Here is an 18,648-nt window from a genome sequence, read left to right as displayed (position 1 = left end):
CCTGTTGATATTTGTTTAAGTCAAGTAAGTTCTTCCAATACTTTGAGTAAATATAAAGATGTCTTGTCCAAAAAATGTCCTTGAGTATTTAAAAAAAACTTAAAGTCAGAGTACTCATGAAAATAGACAGTTAAGCTGGTTACGGTGGTGGTAAGCAAACTATAGCATTGAATCATACTTAAAGCTGATTTTGTATGCAAAACATTATTTTGCAAAGAATGATATTGAATAAAAAAAGACATAATATTTATTTTTGAATCATTGTGGAGTCAAAGTCCCCTGAGCACTTTATACAGAAGTCCAGTGTATCTACAATGATGATGATTCAGGAAAAAAGACTTTTAACACAATTTGGGGCTTTGAAGACATTTGAAGCCTCTTCTCATACCACATGACTGGTAACTCTGACGAGTTATAAAATAGTATTTGTGGTCAAAGCCCAGTTCAGAGCTTCATCTCTGTTAAATCACAGAAATATTACTCCTCTATACATATTATGTGCTTTAGCAATGCTATATCAGACAATAGTATCTATTAACTTAATGATTTATTAATTTCTTCATATCTATTTGTTACATCCGCAGTTTCACTTACAAGATAATAATCGTTTCAAAAATCCTCTTTATCGACATAATGTACGAGGCTGCTGTGATGTGTTCAGGTGTCATTTTCAACCACTTGGGCAAACTTCAATGCTTCATGAAAGTCTGATTAGCCCATAATTAATGTTAATTGCTAAGCAAAGCATTGGTGACAAAAAATAATCTCTCTAAAGCAACTCATGCAGGCAGATCTACTAAATATCTTCAATCCATTCTCAAAGGCTGACTGTCGATTGGTTGACAGGAATTAAAACTATGCGTCCTTAAATGGATCTCCATTGAGATGAAAACGGCCACGAGGTCCATCGGCACCTTATGATTCAGTACAATCGACAGACACACATTTATCATCACTTCTCAAAAGCAAATGTCAAGTGGGAGGGGAGAAGTAAAAGCAGAAATGTTCCTGGACATAAAAAGGGAAATAAATACAACGTACTGTATTCATGGTGAACTAATAAATACATTCAGGCTTCAATTAGAAGAGTTATTAAAATCCTGTTTACATTCTTTGAGTGACAGGAAAGATCACCTTTACTCACACTTTCACTTCTTTTACCTCTTGGCACCCTAGTGGTAAAACACAAGATATTGTTACATTCCTTTAGTCATTTGAAATAATAATTCTTGACATTCAGTCTTCATCACCTTGACTTTTATTAGCTCTCACACTCACCGTTACCGTAGTTTAAGATGGTTAAGAATATCACCATGTTACCTGTACTTTTTCTGTTAGTATATTCAGAGTAAACAGGACTGATTATTCTTCTCAGCATATTTCCACACATCAGAAACACACTGTAAAGCTCATTAACTGTGCTGTTGTACAGGCTAGTTCAAGAGAAAGTAATCTCTAACACTGAATTCAGGAAAGCACTGTGTCGCCTCCAAATTCTTGTCTCCTTCTGGTAGCACTTGCTTCTCTTCTTCTGCATCTTTGTTGATTGTCCATCCTGAACATTTCTATTCAGGAAGCTCCACTTCATATGTCTCTGTCCCTACCTCTTGTGTCTGTCCCTCCACTCCACTTCCTTCATCTTCCTCTTTCTCCGTGTTGATCTGTGCCACTCCCAGTCGGTACAGAGCATCCCTGATCACGACCTCCCCCGGTTGGCAGGCCTTTACCACTTGGTTGATCTGCTGGCTCACGATGTCTCTGCTGGTGAGGAAATCTACCAGACGGTTGTAAATGTAGTAATAAGCCGTGTTGTTGAAAACCGCAGGTTGGCGCCGCGCGCGGCTGACCGAGTAACAGTCCTCCGAGTTCTCTGCGGAGTCATCCTCGGCTTTCCGTTCTTCACCTTCGTCCTCCTCCTCCTCCTCCTCCTCCTCTTCTTTCTCCAGCTCAGCCATCAGGTGGACGTAGGGCTCCAGATCTCTGCAGAGGATCATTGAGTGGTGCTCTGACGGAAGAGCAGGAGGCTCCTGGGCTGCTTCGGGAGGATGAACCAGCCAGCAACTAGATGATTTGGTGATGGGGTGGACCTGCTGGTTCTCTGCCACCGACGAAAGGTCAGCGCTGTACGGCTGCTCTTGTAGCTCATCACATGACACAAACTAAAGACAGCAACACAGTATGAGCCTTTATCAAAGAAACAATTATATACATACAGTACGAGACAGTCTTCCTGATATAAATACATGTACTGTATTAGAGGCTTAATCTGTGATTTATTTGTAGTTACAGAGAAACTTTATATTATAATAAATTGAGAAGTCACTCTTCACTCATATATGTAAATATACCTGTTTTTACATTAAAATAAAACTGATCGGGCATTGATTTTTTTTAATTTTGAATTCTAACCAGCATAAGTTAAGTTCCTTAATAGATAATTGGATTTAATTTCAATCACTCACCTCTGGCTTTTCAAAAGGGTCAGAGAAGCAGCCCTGGTTCCTGCCCCACATCTGGGTTGCCTGTTCTGGGTACTGCATGTCAGCACAGAGCGCCACCTGACGGGCACAGTCACTGACGTAGACTGGGGGCCAGTAGCGGGAGGACAGTAGCAGGTCTACGTGGTCTCGAGCCGTCTCTCCTCTCACCAAGTACTTAGAGCCGCACACCACCTGGAGACAGGTATGGGAGAGACCCTTGAGATTACACAGGGGACATTTGAGATTCAATTTCCTCTCTGCTTACCCAGACGCATGTCAATGCCAGATCTGAACAGGGCCACATATTTGTTTTTCACATATGACCTAGCTTCTGTTTTTACCTTGTGGGGGCAGACCTTGGACAGCTTGCCAGCGGTGAGGTGTGGAGGGGGTTGTGGGGCCGTGGAGAGGCCACCATGAACAAGTGTGTACAAGGAGATCAGGGATGCCAGCAGCTCATTCTAACTCAGAGGGAGACAGAAAGGAGGCTTGTATTGAAGTAAGCTCCCACACAGATATGAGTACGCCAAGGTGAGCGGAGATAAGATGAACACATTCACCAAGTAAGAAATAAGGAAATCATCTTTCAACCATTATAGCAAGCAAATCAACATGCTGAATAATCCTTGAGCGAGACAACACATTCGATTGTCTCTTTCTCTCTCTCTCTCTCTCACACACCTTAGTGGAGTCCGGGGTGATACTCGCCGCACAGCGGTCCAGCATTGTTCTCAGCTCGTCCTCACTGTGATCTTCGATCTTGTCGAGTCTCAGCTGACCATCATGAATGAGGCGCACCAAAACTGAAGGATCTCCTAAAACAGATTTTGAATGATTCCCTTAAAATATGTTTTTTATGGTCCACATAAGCAACTTGTTGCATTTATAAAAACTCACAGAAATCATTAAACAGTGTAAATCAGTTCCACATGGGAGAATAACTCAACAAGTAACACTAACATACAATAAGTTGAAACTGGAACCCTCGCATGACGTTTGCAGCAAACAAAGCATACCATCCATCTGAATGCAATCCTCTTTTGTCATCTCATTCTCTATGAAGCCACATCTCCATTATTTCAGACTCTAAAACAATACACATCACATTTGCTTCTGAAGATTTCACAGTCGCATGATTAACGGTGGTTTAAAGGAATCATGTACCCGAGGGCGGCTCTGCGTTTGACGGGACCTTGTCCTTCTCTGTGTTGATGACAGTGGGACTCCTCATCAGCGGGGGAATGAAGGGAGCGATGATAGAAGCATCCACTCGTGTGATGGGGATCTCCGTGGGGAAAGTCGCTTGCTCGATAGCCTCACTTTCCATGGTCAGCCAGAAGTCGTCCACGTGTACCTCATCTGAGACTGAACACTCAGGCCACGTAAACTGTGGACAGAACAAAATGTCTGTAACAATATCTTTACAAGCTTACTTTCTGTAGGTTTTACACGTGGAAGACATACTCTACGATACCGTCTCTCCAAGTAAGTTGACATGACTCTACTTTGGGCTTTAGTTTCCCACTGATTTTCTTACGTCAATCTCTCACCTCCACATTCTTCAGCTCCAGTACGTTGCTCGTGTATCGCTGTGCAATCTCCAGTTTGGGGGCAACACCACAAATGCCGCAGATCATGTCGTTGTAATCACGCACCGTCAGACACTCAAAGGCCCAGTAGCCACTCAGGAGAAGCTCTTGGATTTGAGACGTCTCCTCTGGACTCAGAGCGTGGACTGATGGACAGAAGATACAAGACGGCAATATGTTCAAAGACAGATATTAATCTAACACAGTTGAATTCATGTATGTAGAGTTGAATCCAGTGTTTACCAGGGTGATTGGGGTTGTGGTCTAGCATGGTCCTGGCTGCGTGAGGGGGGTCTTGGCCCTGTTTGATACAGGTCCGGATCTTCAGAAACAGGTCGATGCTTACTAGCAGTCTGTTCCCAATATTGAATAAACCTGTCACAAAAAGAATCAACAATGAATTCACAGAGAAAGCCGCCATCCGGCCATCCCACAGTTACGTGTTGATACACTGCGACTGAGCATTGCTACCATGAACACAACTTATACTGTGATCTCACAAATAAAAGAAAACAGTATGGAAAGCTGCAGCCAATATATACTTACTGAGTCTTATACTAAGCAACACTCGTAATAAATGATGATAATAGCAGTTTTGCATATATGTTTGCTGGATCTGAAATATTTACTAGCAGCTAAATATCATAATAAGTTGGCATCTTAATCTTAAAGTTACAATTATTCGGCTGGTTTTCACCAGCATTTTAAAAACATGTTCCAAATAAATAAGTCTTAGAGTGCAAAAGAGTGGAAATGTGTGACAAAAGACGATTGCAAGGAAAAGGGGACAAGTACCATTTAGTGAGATCTTACTGCGCACACACTTAGTTCATAGTTGTGGAGCCCCCTTTTGGCCAATCAGCAAAATACTGAATGTAAATGATGAAAAGTCTTATCAGCAACACTTTTGTATATGCAGAAGCTTCCACCATGAAATAATCGGTGTATTTCTAAAAAATTATGAAAAAGAAGTGATACCCATAATTCCCAGAAGTACAACCATAATTTGATTTGAGATATTCTGAACAAATTACTTCGAACATGATGGAGGACAATGAACCAAGAGTAAGCTAAACCTGTGAGGATTCAGTACTTGACACTTGATGAAAAACAGCTGCTGTAAGTGGTGTTGTTTACCTGGATGTAGGTCGGTGAAGCTGTGCAGAGCCAGACACTGGACGTTGAGACACACCTTGAGCTGAATAGTGGCTGTCTGGATCAGAGTCTCAGTCAGCAGCCAGCAGTCCTCTTGTCCTGCGACGGTACTAGGATGTACAAGCGCACACACACACACACACACACACACACACACACACACACATTAGGGAGGAGAACATCAACACAACATGTTGGTATGGGCTGACAAAAGTCAGAGGCAGGATGGTTAGAATACAGAGACCCATCTTCTCACCTCTGACCTCCTTTGAAGAGAGGATAGTTACACAAGCCACAGTGAGTTGCTGCCGACTCATAGAACTGAGGCCACCCAGACTCTACCAGCGTCTCCGTCTCCAAGCTGTCCTCGTGCTCCTGTCCACATGGTTGAACCAAGACGATCTGGAGACTGTTGAGCTCCTGGATGAGGGTCAACGTTTCCTGAAGCTCAGTCTCGCTCTCAGGAATCTGCAGGGAACGGTGCAGTAACTGCAGGGTATTTTGGCGCTGGATGTCCTTCTGAGCAGGACTCAGGGTCTGGTACGGATCGAGCAGAGTCTCAGACTGAGAGAAGGAAAAAAGAAATCGCCATTAACTCTCTGACTCCCGCGGGATGGCCGACATTACTGTCTTTAAGAGGCTGTAGCGGGCTCAGTCTTAAAGCTAGAGAGAAGATACTGGTAACGGGGCTGAATAACGCTCCAAAGTTGGTATTGCAATTAGCACGGGGGCCCCTTAATTAACCTCTCATCTCTAAACATGTGAATGAAAATGGATTCTATGGTACCCACGAGTCTCACCTTCACAGAGATACCCACTTCATGATAATCCCAGACTGCAGTTATTCACATGCAGTATAAATGTGTAATTTCGCCTGTTCTAAAAATGGTATATTTGAATATTTCTGCATACTGGGGACATTATTGCGTTCATGTGTGAAGATGTTAGTGCCCATAGTAGCTATTTCACATTTTTTTAAACTTGAGGTCACTATGTGAAATGACCTGTTGTGAGCTCTCGGATCACAGCTTCATGAAACTTTACAACCACAAACAACAGACCATGGGCATTCAGCAGATGTACTTTCCTCAGTATATTGACAATAAGGGCGTTTCTGAGCAGTTACCAGAGCAGAATTGCTCCATAATTTATGACTAGAACAACTTGACACACTGCTGAGATGAATTCCCAGCTTTTAGATGATGTACACCACGTCTATGTGTCCTACTACTACAGCAAAGATGAATGACTTAACATGAAAGGCCTGTTGTCATCAGCCTTAAGTGGAGATTTATTGATGCTAGGAGGTGCTCAGGGATCCAAGGTTGTTCTGAGACTCATAAAGAGCGTCAAGGGCAAGAGATACAGCTGAAAAATAATCCTACACTTCTGGACGATCTGAAGGAAGTAAGCTTTCACCTTTGTTCCCTTGGCGTTCCTCTGAGTCAGCTCACAGCCACATTTAGGGCACACTGCAGGTTTGTGTCTGTTCTTGTACATATAGTCACAGGACGGGTTCTTACATCGACCCCTTCCTCGAGCTGTCGACAGTCCCAAATCCTAAAAGAACAAAGAAGAGGAAGAATTACCCCAAAATCAAGAGAAAAGGGGATATCCAGAAACAAAAATACATTAGAAAGGAACATTTAGTGTAACGAGAATAGTAGTGTACTGACAAAGCTGGAAACGGTGTGTTGTTTGAAAGGCACGAATGACAGGATATTCACTCCCTTATCAACCAATGAAGACATGGGCTGGCTTCCACCTGCTGGGACCGAAGAGTCCTACGAAAGACAGACAGAAAAAGACAATATTGTACCGAATCTTTGCTGTGTGTGTGTGTGTGTGTGTGTGTGTCAATGAATAGCTGCCTGTGTAAACATGTTTTCTTTTTCAGACAGCAAGTGGTGGAGGGTGGAGGGAACTGTGTGAGTGTGTGTGTGTGTGTGTGAGTGTGAGTGTGAGTGTGAGTGTGAGTGTGAGTGTGAGTGTGAGTGTGAGTGTGAGTGTGTGTGTGTGTGTGTGTGCTAACCTGCTTTGCTATGGTTGTCGGGACCGTCTGGCCGAGCTGCTTTAAAGTGCTGGGTTTGAGACCTGACAAACTCTCTCTCGGCACTGTGGTTAGACAACGACCACATCAGTTAAGAGCTGTGACCTCAGAAAGTGCAGGTACCTATATCACTTCCTCTCTGTCTAATACAGTATATTATGCCAATACCATACAATAAAACCATATCCAAACTACAAACTGAAAGATTACACTTAATCAAGTATAATACAAATAAAGTAAAATGATGCACAGTACCAGTGGATGAATTATTGTCGTTTGCGCTCTGAAACTTTACTTTGTCAGGTGGGACAGTTATGATCTGGAACATTGCACGGCCTGGAAACACAAACAGCCAATATGTAAATCCACATGATAACAGCTGAATTCAACACTGACAAAGATGTTGCCTGTGTGCTGTATGTTTTAACGCACCTGTGTTGTAGTAGGCAGGAAGGATGGGTCTCACAGGCCTCTTTTGAACAGTAGCATTGCTTCGGTCTTGACCGTGGACCGTCGTGCTCTGAAGACTGCCTTTCATCTGTCTCCTCAATGACAGCGGGAAAGTACATCAAGTGAGATACACACAATCATCAAAACAGCTGCAACAGACTTTAGTAAGACAGAAATATTTGTTTAAAATACTTTTGGCTACAAGTAAGAAAACTAACACAGAAGAATGGTTTCAGTCTAAACCGCCGATTACAAGACTTTATTGAAATTATGAAGGATTTCTATGTTCTTTAATGCTGCAAAAAAGTACAATTCAGTCATATCAGCTGTGCTTATATATTTGCAACAATATATGAAAGAGTAATTGTGAGAAATACTCTCAATAAAAACTACGAGTGATAAAAACAGCTGCAATAACAACACAAACAGGTCTCTTTATAAACGTATTCCATCCATATTTTCGGGTTAACTGAAGGCTTCCCACACGTTTATAAAGCTCAGCATTTTAAAAAAACAACAATTAAAAACTATTCATGACACGTATAGCAAATCTGCAAATGCAGCAGTTTTCACACTGTCACAGTCGACATGGTCAACATGCTGTCGGGATCCATGTGGCAAACAGAACACAATTAAAAAACTGCCATTAAAATGTCATGGGTGCTTACTTTGTTTTTTCCTGCTCCTTGGTGCTGCTGCCCTCTGGTGGCTTTTCACCTGGAACTGCACGCTGTTTTCTGGAGCGCCGTTGAACTTGTCCTACTTTTTTGTTTGTTTCAAGGACATCTGCCTTCCCCTCCTGGGCCGGGGGAGGTGTGGCTTGGCAGCTTTCATTAGTCTTGCTTTCAGCTTTCTGGGGCAATTGCTTGGACGCAGGTTCTTTCTCTTGAGTCTTCTTCGCCTAACATAAACATGCAGACAAAGTTAACGGACTTGAGCCAGAGGTAAAAACTGGAAGCTGAATCTTTGTGCAACCTAGATGTTCGTATACGTTTCAGCATCCCAAACTGTCGGTGCAGATATTGTTTGATACTTACAGCAGGTATCCATTTTCCACCCAAGTGGCTCCCACATTCAGGACACTTTGGTGGCTTGTGGCGTGTGACATACATAAATGAACATCCAGGGTTTAGACACCTCCCTCGACCTCTTCGGGTGTATGTCTTAACAGACTGCAAAAAAAAGAGCAAATCATGGAGGTTTGTTTCTGTGTGTAGACTCTATGCTTGCCAATTTCAGTCTTCATAAAGTGGATGAATAATGTGGGTACTTACCATTTTATAGGAAGGTTTGGCACTTTGTTCTGTGCTGGCTCCTACAGAGACCATCATCACTGGGCCCACAGAGCTGACCCCTGGCAAAGACTTGGGCTCCAGCAGGTTCTGAAGTGATGGACAAATCACTCCACTGCATTAGTTAAAACAATTTCATGTGATTAAATGGTCAATAATTCTTCAATAAATTGAGCTCATTCTGCTAAGTGGTACAAAGACATTTGGGTCTCACCTGTGTGGGTACGATGGAAACCACATGTGTCGTTTCCCCCTGTATCTGCTGCACCATCGCCCCACCATAACCACTACCAGTAACTCTGGTCTTGTTTCCTTTTAGAGTGACCCCATTTGCTGTGAGGCCACCAGAGCCCTGTGAGACGTGGGCGTCTGGAGAGGACGGGGCTTTGCATGAGACAGAGGAGGATGAGCAGCGAGGGATGCCTTGAGGGTCTGTGGGATTAGACGCCACTTCTGTTTCCTCTGCTATGTCGTCGACATCAATGGGCTGCTCGGAAAGCTCCACCTCGCTGTCCAACTCAAGAGGTGCGAACTGGGGCTCTTGGGGGAGAGAGACAGAAGGCAGTCCTCCCTCCACTGGAGAGTCCAGAGACTCCAAGCTCACCTCTGACTGAGAGCCTCCCAGCTGCTGATTTGAGGAGCAGCCTTTGGACAAGAGAAAGTAACTGGCTCTGGGGAGGATTTTGCGGAAGCCTGGCAGGTCTTTGGAGGGGCTGAGAGACGACTGAGGAAGAAGCACAATCGAGAATATTGTTCTTAGCTTTTCATAGATCCATCACATTGACATTATACTAGACACCAGTGAGTTAGGCCACTGTTGAGACAACAGTTTATCTGCGCTGTGGTTCTTGATGTTAATGAATCACTTCTTCCTGACTTCATCTGCAGTTACACGAGCCAAATGTATTCATTACAAATGAAATCAAGCCAATTGACTACATAAGTGCTGCGCAGCGCGTAATCATGCAGAAGGACTCCGATATCCTCCACAGCTAATACAAAATCAAGCACTCCATTGTTGGAAAACAAATTCATAAAGATTGGCTTGGCACTATCATTAATTTACAGCTGCAGGTTGTACTGACGCAACAGAATATTCATCATTATCCCTGCAGGTATCAGAATGACTTGTTTATCATCGTATGTTCAGTTTATCATCGAGTTTTCTGCTAATCGTGTTGCACAGTTTGATCATTTAGGTGATTAACGATCTTTAAATTGTTTTAAATGTGTTGTGTTTTACTTGGCATCACCTTGATTGAGTATCTCTTGGAAACTAGGAAACATAATTTTACTGCAAAAAAAACAGTTAAGAGATTCTGACCATTGAAAGATATCAAAATAAACATTTTAATTTCCTTCACAACAGGCAAGTTTATTCTGAGGTTATTAACATGAGGAGGTTTTAATAAAAGGCTCCATGGGTGCTCAGATGCACTGGGTTGTTTGCAGCTTACAGTGTCTGTGCCCTCTTTCTCGGACTTGGCCTTCTCCAGATAGTAGCCTTTCTCCGCAACGCTGAGCCTTTTCCAGCTCTCGCTGATTCTCTTGTTGATCTCTGACTGTGGTAGATTCGGGATTTCCTTTTGCATAATCTGATGAACATCAAAGTAGTACAGCAGGTAGGCAGACCTAAGACAGAAATACAGACAGAGACATTCCACATCTTCATTCAGTACATGACTGTGGCTGAGACATTTTATTTTTAGAGGCCCGATCCCTTTTTAAGAAAGGGCCATAATAATTTGCGTCATATTGTAGCAGCTGTGTGTGACAGTCCGTTGGACTATGTACATTACCTCGGCTTCTTAGGTTTCTCAACACTGTCTTCTTGAGCTTTGCTCTTCCTCTTTTTTGGAACAGTTACCTCCATTTGACTGTAGTAGCTCTCCACCTCCTCAGTCACTTTCACAACCTCAAACACCTCCACTTTCTCCATGATCTCCAAAGATCTCAGGCAAACTTGAAAAAATATTAGAGATTATTTGGTTATGTTTATGTTTGAGCCTTCATGAAAGTAGAGTTTATTGCAGGGATGTTGTATCAGACTGCATCAATTTTAGAAAAAGATGAGTTTATTAAATATATATTTATTTTGCATAGTATGCTTTTAACCCCCTAATTTGTAGACGATACAGCAAGCACATAATTGAGCAGTATTAATTATATACATTAATAACAGAACTGGATTTCTGAAGTTGATCATAGCTCAGTGGGTAGCTATATTTCAGCAGATAATAGGCTAACAGAGACACATGGTCTAATAAAAGCCACAGAAAGAAGGGCAGTTTGACTACGGGCTGTAAATTCATGCAGAGAGAATATAGCACAAAAGTGTCTTAGTCAAACTTAAATATCATGGAAACTTGTCATGCATAGGGCTCTAGGGAGACAAACATGTTAAATGCAGTGGTCCATCCCTGCTTCAAAAGTAGGTTTAATAGCGTGTGCTTATACTGCCTGCACAGTCCGTGAGTTATCCAATGAAATGCCTTCTTATTGAAGCCTTACCTAGGATGACCCGAAGCTCGACAAACTGCTCTGAACAACCGTTAGAAGTCGCCGAGAAAGTCAGGCATTGTGCCGGCGGTAAGTAATGCTGGAATTCGCCTATACTTCATGTTAAATCACGAGTTGCGATGCATAAATGTCGGTAAAGTAGCCTCCATTCTCGTCGACTTGTAAAAACATGGCGGTTTGTTGCCATGATCTTCAACCAATCAAATGCCGGAATATTTAAGTACGGGCCAATCACGGAAGACGTTTTTGACACGTGAAAGTAACGCGTCGCGTGCGTCCATAGGCGTTATAGGTGCTGTTTATTTTCCCCCCTCACCTGTTTTATATTACATTAGCTGACGCTTTTATCTAAAAACAGCTTACATAAAGTTACAGACGAGGGATAAATATATTGTATCTTATTTTATCCTATAAAACAAAACTGCGGGCACACTGACACAAGACCCCAGGCCAAGTGAATCGAGCTTAAGCAATAATAAGTGTCCCAGGCTTATGAGTCGAACACCGATCATCCTACTGAGCAAACATGGCGGATGACAAGGTGAGTGAGTTGCTGTGTTCTGGTTTTTAAATGTTTTAACTTCATGTTTCGTCAGATTACAGTAACTAGATAGAAGAGGACGAAAAACGGGTCCTCTCAGCAGCAATTGGCTTAAAAAAAAAAATAGTTACCGCGGCGATGATCGCTTCTAATTAAACTTAATCGATCATTGAGCCGGTTAAGTTGTGTTGCAATTAGCTAACCAGCAAACTTCGAGATAATGTGCCGTTTCGTTACAGAAGCTCTTCGTGGTAGATTGTGTTAGTAACTTTAGGCTTTGTTGCACAGTGACGCTAGCTATCCTCAGTTACATGAACGTTGGAAATTACAATGTGAGTTATTGCTTTTATTATAGGATCCTCTGAAACAGTTAAAAGACCTGACACGACTCAAGAATCAGTTGGAGGAGATCCAGAGGCGAGTAGAGAGCGAGGTGTCTGTAGGAATTCCTCAGGTAAGTTGTTCAAGGTGCCCCTGATTATTACCACACCAGTGGTGAAATAAGTTTAAATTGTTTTCAGCTGTTGTGTGTTTCCCCTCGTCTACCAACCTTGAACAAATATAAATAAGCATTTGCCCTTTTATTTTACCTTTTTTGTATTTTTCAAATTAAAATGCATTTCCCCACACTGACGGTTTAGTTTATTTGTCCCTATGATTGTTTTGTGTTACATTGTTGACAAAGGGATGTTTTGATTGTGATATCTAACTGGTACATATGTTCTGTTTGTCCTGTTCCTGTGCTTAAAATCCCTCTGTGCTGTCACTCTCTTAATGTTGAAGGGAAGCTCGGTGTTGGGATCTCCGTTTCTGAAGGGCTTTCTGGCCGGCTATGCGGTGGCCAAGCTACGCTCCTCTGCCTTCCTGGGAGTGCTGCTGGGAACGATCACTGGCATTTACTCGGCACAGAACTATCAAGTGCCCAACATTGAAAGGACCGTGAAAGAATATATGAACAGCTTTAAAAAAGGACCAAAATAATCCGGGCTGACTGATATTCTTGTCATTGACGTAAAGGGCACAAGAGAGAGAGAGAGAGATACTGTTGCAGCTGCTGTCTATGTCGCTAGCTTGTGACGGATCAAGATTTCTGCCTAGACTGGACTGTGGATATAATGATACAACTGGAATTTCAAAGTAAAAGCCTGATGTTTGTTTTGGGTTCAGTTAAATACTGCTGCTTCATTTCCGCTTGTGTCTGTGTGATGTTTACACACAATGGAAGACTTTTGAGGTTTTAATGTTTGGTCCATCAGAATTCATAACTTGCCTGGAGCAGTTATCTTAGCATGTTAGATTTTGAATTGGTCGTGTGTGAAACGGGCAGTAATTCCTGCAAATGTCTCCTACACCCTTATTGTTCCGTTTAAAATACACAAGTTATACAGAGAATAATGCACAAGTATTTTAAAATAGATTTTTTTTAATGGTTGAGACTCATTTCATTTAAAAAAATAGCCAAAAGTGAGGGTTGTTTTTCACTATAACTAGTATTAAGATTGGGAGAAATTGATTATTTTGAATCAGAGGATGATTGTGATCCAGAATGTGGGGCAGAGTTCCCCAGCAAGGATTAGGAGACGGTGGGTGAAGATGATTCTGTGGGGTGTCCTCTTCGGGCTGATGGTCCTCATCTATGGCTCTCATGCACCGCTCATCTCGCTCACCAAGGTAGACGGTCAAGTCCCTTTCAACCCCTCGTCGTGTGTCGTCATGATTGAGTTATCCAAACTCCTGATTTCTCTGGTGACTCTCGTTTCAACCGGGGGTACATCCGCCTTACGTGCTGCTCCACCTCTAGTCCGTGTGGCCCCCTATGCAGCCCCTGCGATGCTCTACGCCCTAAACAACAACCTGGTGGTTCTCATGCAGGCCTACATGGACCCAAGCTCATACCAAGTCCTCTCTAACCTGAAAATTGCCTCCACGGCCCTGTTGTACTCCCTCTGCCTGGGCAAGAGGCTCCGGCCTTCTCAGTGGCTGGCTGTGGGGCTCCTCATGGGTGCAGGGGTGTGTCACAGCTACAGCAGCCTGGATCTAGGGGACCCCGAGAGGGTCGAAGCTGAGCAAGGTCCCAGGGTTCATATCACAGCTTGGGGGCTTTTCCTTGTGCTGGTGTACTGCTGTGTTTCAGGGCTTGCAGCAGTTTACACAGAGAGGGTGCTGAAGAGCCAGAAGCTGCCCCTCAGCTTGCAGAATCTCTACCTCTATGTGTTTGGTGTGGCTATCAACGGGCTCTCCTCCTTCTCCTTTGCAGCAAGTGAAAAGAGCTTTCTGGAGGGATACTCGGGGGTGGTTTGGGTCATTATAGCAGGACAGGCAGCTAACGGACTTCTGATGTCTGTGGTGCTCAAGCACGGCAGCGGGATCACCAGACTGTTTGTCATTTCCTGCTCCATGCTGGTGAACGCTCTGTTGTCTTGGGCCATCTTGGGGCTGCAGCTCACACCTTTTTTCCTCCTACCCGTTTCTATGATTGGACTGGCAGCTTTCATGTACTACAGATAGTTGATAACCGAACCACAAGGCCCGGTGAACTCATTACGGTCTGTACATTTGTTTTCTGCCTTCTGGAATCCAGAATCCAACGCATATTTCCATGTGTAACAACAGACCATATCATGTGTGAACATTTGTCAGCTGAAAACTACTTTGACAACTAACATTTTTTAAATTTAATTCACAATTTAATTATGAATTATTATATCTTCAGGTAAGAATTTCTGAAGAGTGCTGCTAGTGTCATTTAGATTTTTGTATTTCAAGAACAATGTCAAAGTGCATATCAAAGTGTGTCCATGATAACCAATAAACTGTCAAAACCAGTTTTATTTCTAATGATTTGCATTAAGCACACTGATCGAGAAACGTCTTTCAGTCATACATTCAATGTTGTTGGGATAACAGTTCAGCCGTAGGTTCACCCCGCACAGCTAGAGTATCCTTTAACTCGCCCAATGCTGTAAAAGAAAAACACAGTTTGAATGCTGGGAGAAAGAATCATGTCTGGGTATCTTCTACCTTTTACCGTTAGAGGTTAGTTAGGGGAAGTTCTATCTCCAACATAACAGCCAGAGGTTGAGGAGCATACACTGACCTTTACGCAGTTGTTTGTTGTCCGCCTGCAGCTCCTGGTTCTGGGCAGAGAGGTAGACGGCATCCTGCACAGCTTCCAGCAACACACTTCTGTATCTTCCCTCTGACATCCTCCTCTGCTCCTCACTTACCTGACGAAACACTCTGAACACCTGCAGTAAAACATGTAACACAGAAAATGAATTATCTATATACCTATAGGTGAAGGAGACTATAAAACTAGTAAAAAAATGAATTAAATGGAAAAAGTGAATCAGTGGTCTCTCACTGACGAACCTGCAGGCTCTCGTCTCTTAGGCAGTGCAGCTCTGTTTGGTGTTGATGATATTGATCCTGCAGGTCTCTCTCAGCCTGCTGGGCCTCAGCGCGCAGGGCCTCTATCTGCAGCACCAGGACCCGCCTCTCTGTGGTCAGCACCAGCAGGTCTCTCTGGGGGCCTTCTGTCTAGCAGAGGAATGGATGAAACCATAAAAGTACAGCATTAAGTTGCACATGCAGTAGTTTCCACTGCCCACCATAAATCCAGCCTTGAATTAATTCAAACTGACTCAGCATCCTCAGCTGAGATAGATCACAGACTGAATAATGTTAAACAACAGCGTATCTCATTATCTCACCGGTAGCTGTTCCTGTGCCAAGTCTCTCTCCATCTTCTCCACCTCCTCCTGAATTAATCTCCAGTGGTCCTCCTTAAGTTGCCTCCTCTGTTCCTGTGCTTTGCTGTATTCCAACTGAGACTTAAATTGGCAAAATAAATGTCTGAGTGTGTGCAACCCACTGTCACACACACATAAATCGTGTTAATATGTTTAATGGGGTATCCACAAAGCCTTGTAAACACATTATCCAATCTCATATAGGCAAACAATATCATATTTAATTGATAGAGAGCATTACTTGTTGGCAGAGGTCAGATCTCTCTGCAGCAGCCCCACTCTTGAGTGTCTCCTCTCTGAGAGCATCCCTCAGCTGCTGGATTCTTCCTACTCTCTCCTGCACTTTCCATACATCCCCTTTACCCTCTGTGGATATGAGAAACACTCAATATCATATTGTCCCTATATAAGCATATTTCATACCACATTAAATTACCTCTGATATGTTCTTCCATTTCCTGTTTCAGTTGGGCTTGCAAGTATTTCATTGTGTCTGTACCCTCTCTGTGATCACTGCTCTGCAAATTGTTATCTGGAGTCCGACAACTCTGTCAAATCAATGCAAAACATGGTACTCGTTTCATAATGTTGGGAACACACATAATCTGTTTGTGGAAATGTGTAAGACTTTAGGAACCTGTGTTTTGCCTTTGATCTTCTTTGACTCTTCTCTCCTCTTCTCCCAAGACTGATTTTTCACAATCTGTTTGAAAGATGGCAGAATGTATTTCAGCTATGACCTCATTTAGTCTCTACGGATTACGCTGAGAAAGCACTATTTATTTACAGGTTTATTACATGAATAACCTGCAGGTTTTGGGTCAGCTCTGCTAGCCTGAGGGTGTTGTGAACTTCACTTTCCCCCTGCGACGTCATCCCGTTTCTTTGGTCCACGATGTTATCTCTGATCTTTTGCTCGGTTGCTCTTGGACACCAGCGATAAACAGTGGCCTTGGTCACCAATCTTCTCGCTTTCTGGGCCAAAGCTAAAGCGGAGGGGGTCTCGTCGTCTAGAAGACCTGATGGATAAAGAAAAGTTATTTCTACGCTCAAAGGATTCTGGGTAAGTTGGTGTGGCCGGGCTCAGAGGACCACTTACCTTGAGGGTTGATACAGTAGATGAGGGCCGTCCTGCTGTTTCCTGTTACGGCATCGTCTAGGAGGAAAGGCAGGATCTTGTCACTTGTTGTGGCTTCACACTGGGCTTGGTCCACAACCCTCACCAGTGGGCTGACTCTGGAAAGTGTTTGTAGAAGAAAATTATTCGACGTGTTGTCATGGTTCTGTATTTCACAAGGCCTCCGAGTTCTTTAAACGTGGCATGCTTTATGTGAGGAGGCTCTAGGTGTTGAGATGAAGATAAAGACCTCGGCGATGTTCCAGATTCCCATGATGAATAGTCTTGATACACATTGTTTAGCCTCCTCCCTGGTGGTGTGATTTTATGCGATTATGTGAGATGCAGGGCATGCTTTATAAAGCTAAGCAAAAGTAATGCTACTTTAAGTTGTTTGACTGTGTCCCCGCTATACATGCTCTGCCAAGATCTTAATCAGGTTTGTGTTGTAATAAACTTATATTCAAATAAGGACAGCTGAGGCTCATGAAGTGTGTTCTATCATTCATCAAAGTGAAGATTGATCAGACGTTTTCCACATCAGTATTAATTACCTTTTCCTGACATCACATACTAATTATATACAGTGTATACTGAACTTGTTAGTATGCAGTTTCATGCCGGTAGTGTACAATAAATCAATATACTGTTTTATACAAACAGGGAAATGTGCACAGTGCAACCTCAAGCCTTTTAGTTTTCTGAGGTGTTACTTGAGCTTTTTTCACCACCACCACCACCACCACCATCATCATCATCATCATCATCATCATCACCCATCAAGCTGCAAGGCTTATTTAATTGACTAGTAAAGTAGACATGAATGTAATTCAGTGAATATGAAATCTGGCTGAAATAACATCCTTCCATGGCAGAAGATCTTGCATGATTTTGATAATGTTTACATGGGAAGCAAATGTCTTCACCGTTGATTTGACTTGATTCATATTTATCTTTCACTGCAGAGATTTTGACTTGTCGTAAATTAGCGTTGGCTTTGTTCTATCCGTGTGTCACAGTAAGCTGGTGTGACAGTGAGCCAGCATGCACATCACCAGGACGGGCATACTGGGGAAAAAAGGGTTAATAGGTTGTAACCAATGCTTTGGTTCCATTTAAAAGCATTTCCTCCTCCAGCAGAAGATCCTTTGCCCCTTTCTTGTACCGCTTTAATTCACAGGGAAAATCTCCAATCAGTCAGAATATTGTTAAACATTTAGCTGAACATCAGCATATCATCTTCAGTTCCTCTGGCCCATGTAACAGATAGCTGACTGTAATTGAGTACATGACTAACCCTCTAAGGTCAGTCCTGCTGGCTCCTCCTGCCAGTCTGAACAGCTGCAGTCTGCTGCGGCACACCTCCGCCTCCCCCTCCTCTGGATGAAGTTTCCACTCAACAGCCACTGAGAACAGGGAACTACATCTGAGGGAAGCACACGCACCACGGTGAGCATGTAGTGACAGTAACAAGTCAATTCATTCATAAAGCTCAGGACTCGACCTTGAATGTCAACGTCCTAATGAGAAAACAAGATACAAATTTGCTCCGTGACAATCCAATCACTAATGCGACAGTAAGACACTTAGTTCTGTTGAGCCCGCCCATAGTAATGAATCCATTCAAAGTAATTCAGTTGATGGATTACATGGCCAGAGTCGGTTTGGACTGTGCTTTACCTGCTAGAAATGGAGCCTACAT

General features: G+C 43.0%; 3 protein-coding genes across 3 annotated transcripts; 2 read left to right on the top strand and 1 right to left on the bottom strand.

Moving 5' to 3' along the window:
• Positions 1–959: 959 nt before the first annotated feature.
• On the bottom strand, positions 960–11,674 carry hmgxb3 (HMG box domain containing 3). Its single transcript, XM_079168116.1, has 21 exons — positions 11,528–11,674; positions 10,816–10,978; positions 10,474–10,648; positions 9,231–9,740; positions 8,999–9,106; positions 8,762–8,896; positions 8,393–8,625; positions 7,707–7,819; positions 7,530–7,610; positions 7,257–7,339; positions 6,901–7,008; positions 6,644–6,784; positions 5,481–5,788; positions 5,207–5,334; positions 4,313–4,444; positions 4,031–4,215; positions 3,645–3,867; positions 3,162–3,295; positions 2,822–2,941; positions 2,463–2,672; positions 960–2,159 (listed from the first exon to the last, which is right to left on the bottom strand). Exons 2-21 carry the CDS (start codon positions 10,953–10,955, stop codon positions 1,566–1,568), a joined length of 3,861 nt encoding a protein of 1,286 aa, XP_079024242.1. The 5' UTR covers positions 10,956–10,978; positions 11,528–11,674; the 3' UTR covers positions 960–1,565.
• A 388-nt stretch (positions 11,675–12,062) lies between these two features.
• Positions 12,063–13,076, top strand: LOC306701868 (SLC35A4 upstream microprotein-like; the record flags this gene model as incomplete). Its single annotated transcript, XM_079167295.1, has 3 exons — positions 12,063–12,077; positions 12,433–12,531; positions 12,861–13,076. The coding sequence occupies 3 exons, from the start codon at positions 12,063–12,065 to the stop codon at positions 13,056–13,058; spliced, it is 312 nt and encodes a 103-aa protein (XP_079023421.1). The 3' UTR covers positions 13,059–13,076.
• Positions 13,077–13,600: 524 nt separating this feature from the next.
• On the top strand, positions 13,601–14,872 carry LOC306701866 (putative UDP-sugar transporter protein SLC35A4). Its single transcript, XM_079167293.1, has one exon. It carries the CDS (start codon positions 13,608–13,610, stop codon positions 14,583–14,585), a length of 978 nt encoding a protein of 325 aa, XP_079023419.1. The 5' UTR covers positions 13,601–13,607; the 3' UTR covers positions 14,586–14,872.
• The last annotated feature ends 3,776 nt before the right edge of the window (positions 14,873–18,648 follow it).

This window comes from Pholis gunnellus, assembly GCF_910591455.1.
Source record: "Pholis gunnellus genome assembly, chromosome: 10".
NCBI classification, from domain to species: Eukaryota; Metazoa; Chordata; class Actinopteri; order Perciformes; family Pholidae; genus Pholis; species Pholis gunnellus.
This window is presented reverse-complemented; position numbering and strand designations above follow the sequence as displayed.

Bases quoted from the DNA above. Each gene is read 5' to 3' on its own strand.
- hmgxb3 (XM_079168116.1), bottom strand. From the start codon at position 10,955: ATGGAGAAAGTGGAGGTGTTTGAGGTTGTGAAAGTGACTGAGGAGGTG. The intron at 3,868-4,030 runs GTGAGAGATTGA...TTCTGTCCACAG, and splicing joins TGGAGCTGAAGAATGTGGAG to TTTACGTGGCCTGAGTGTTC. The intron at 2,160-2,462 runs GTGAGTGATTGA...TGCTGTCTTTAG, and splicing joins ACCCTTTTGAAAAGCCAGAG to TTTGTGTCATGTGATGAGCT.
- LOC306701866 (XM_079167293.1), top strand. From the start codon at position 13,608: ATGATTGTGATCCAGAATGTGGGGCAGAGTTCCCCAGCAAGGATTAGG.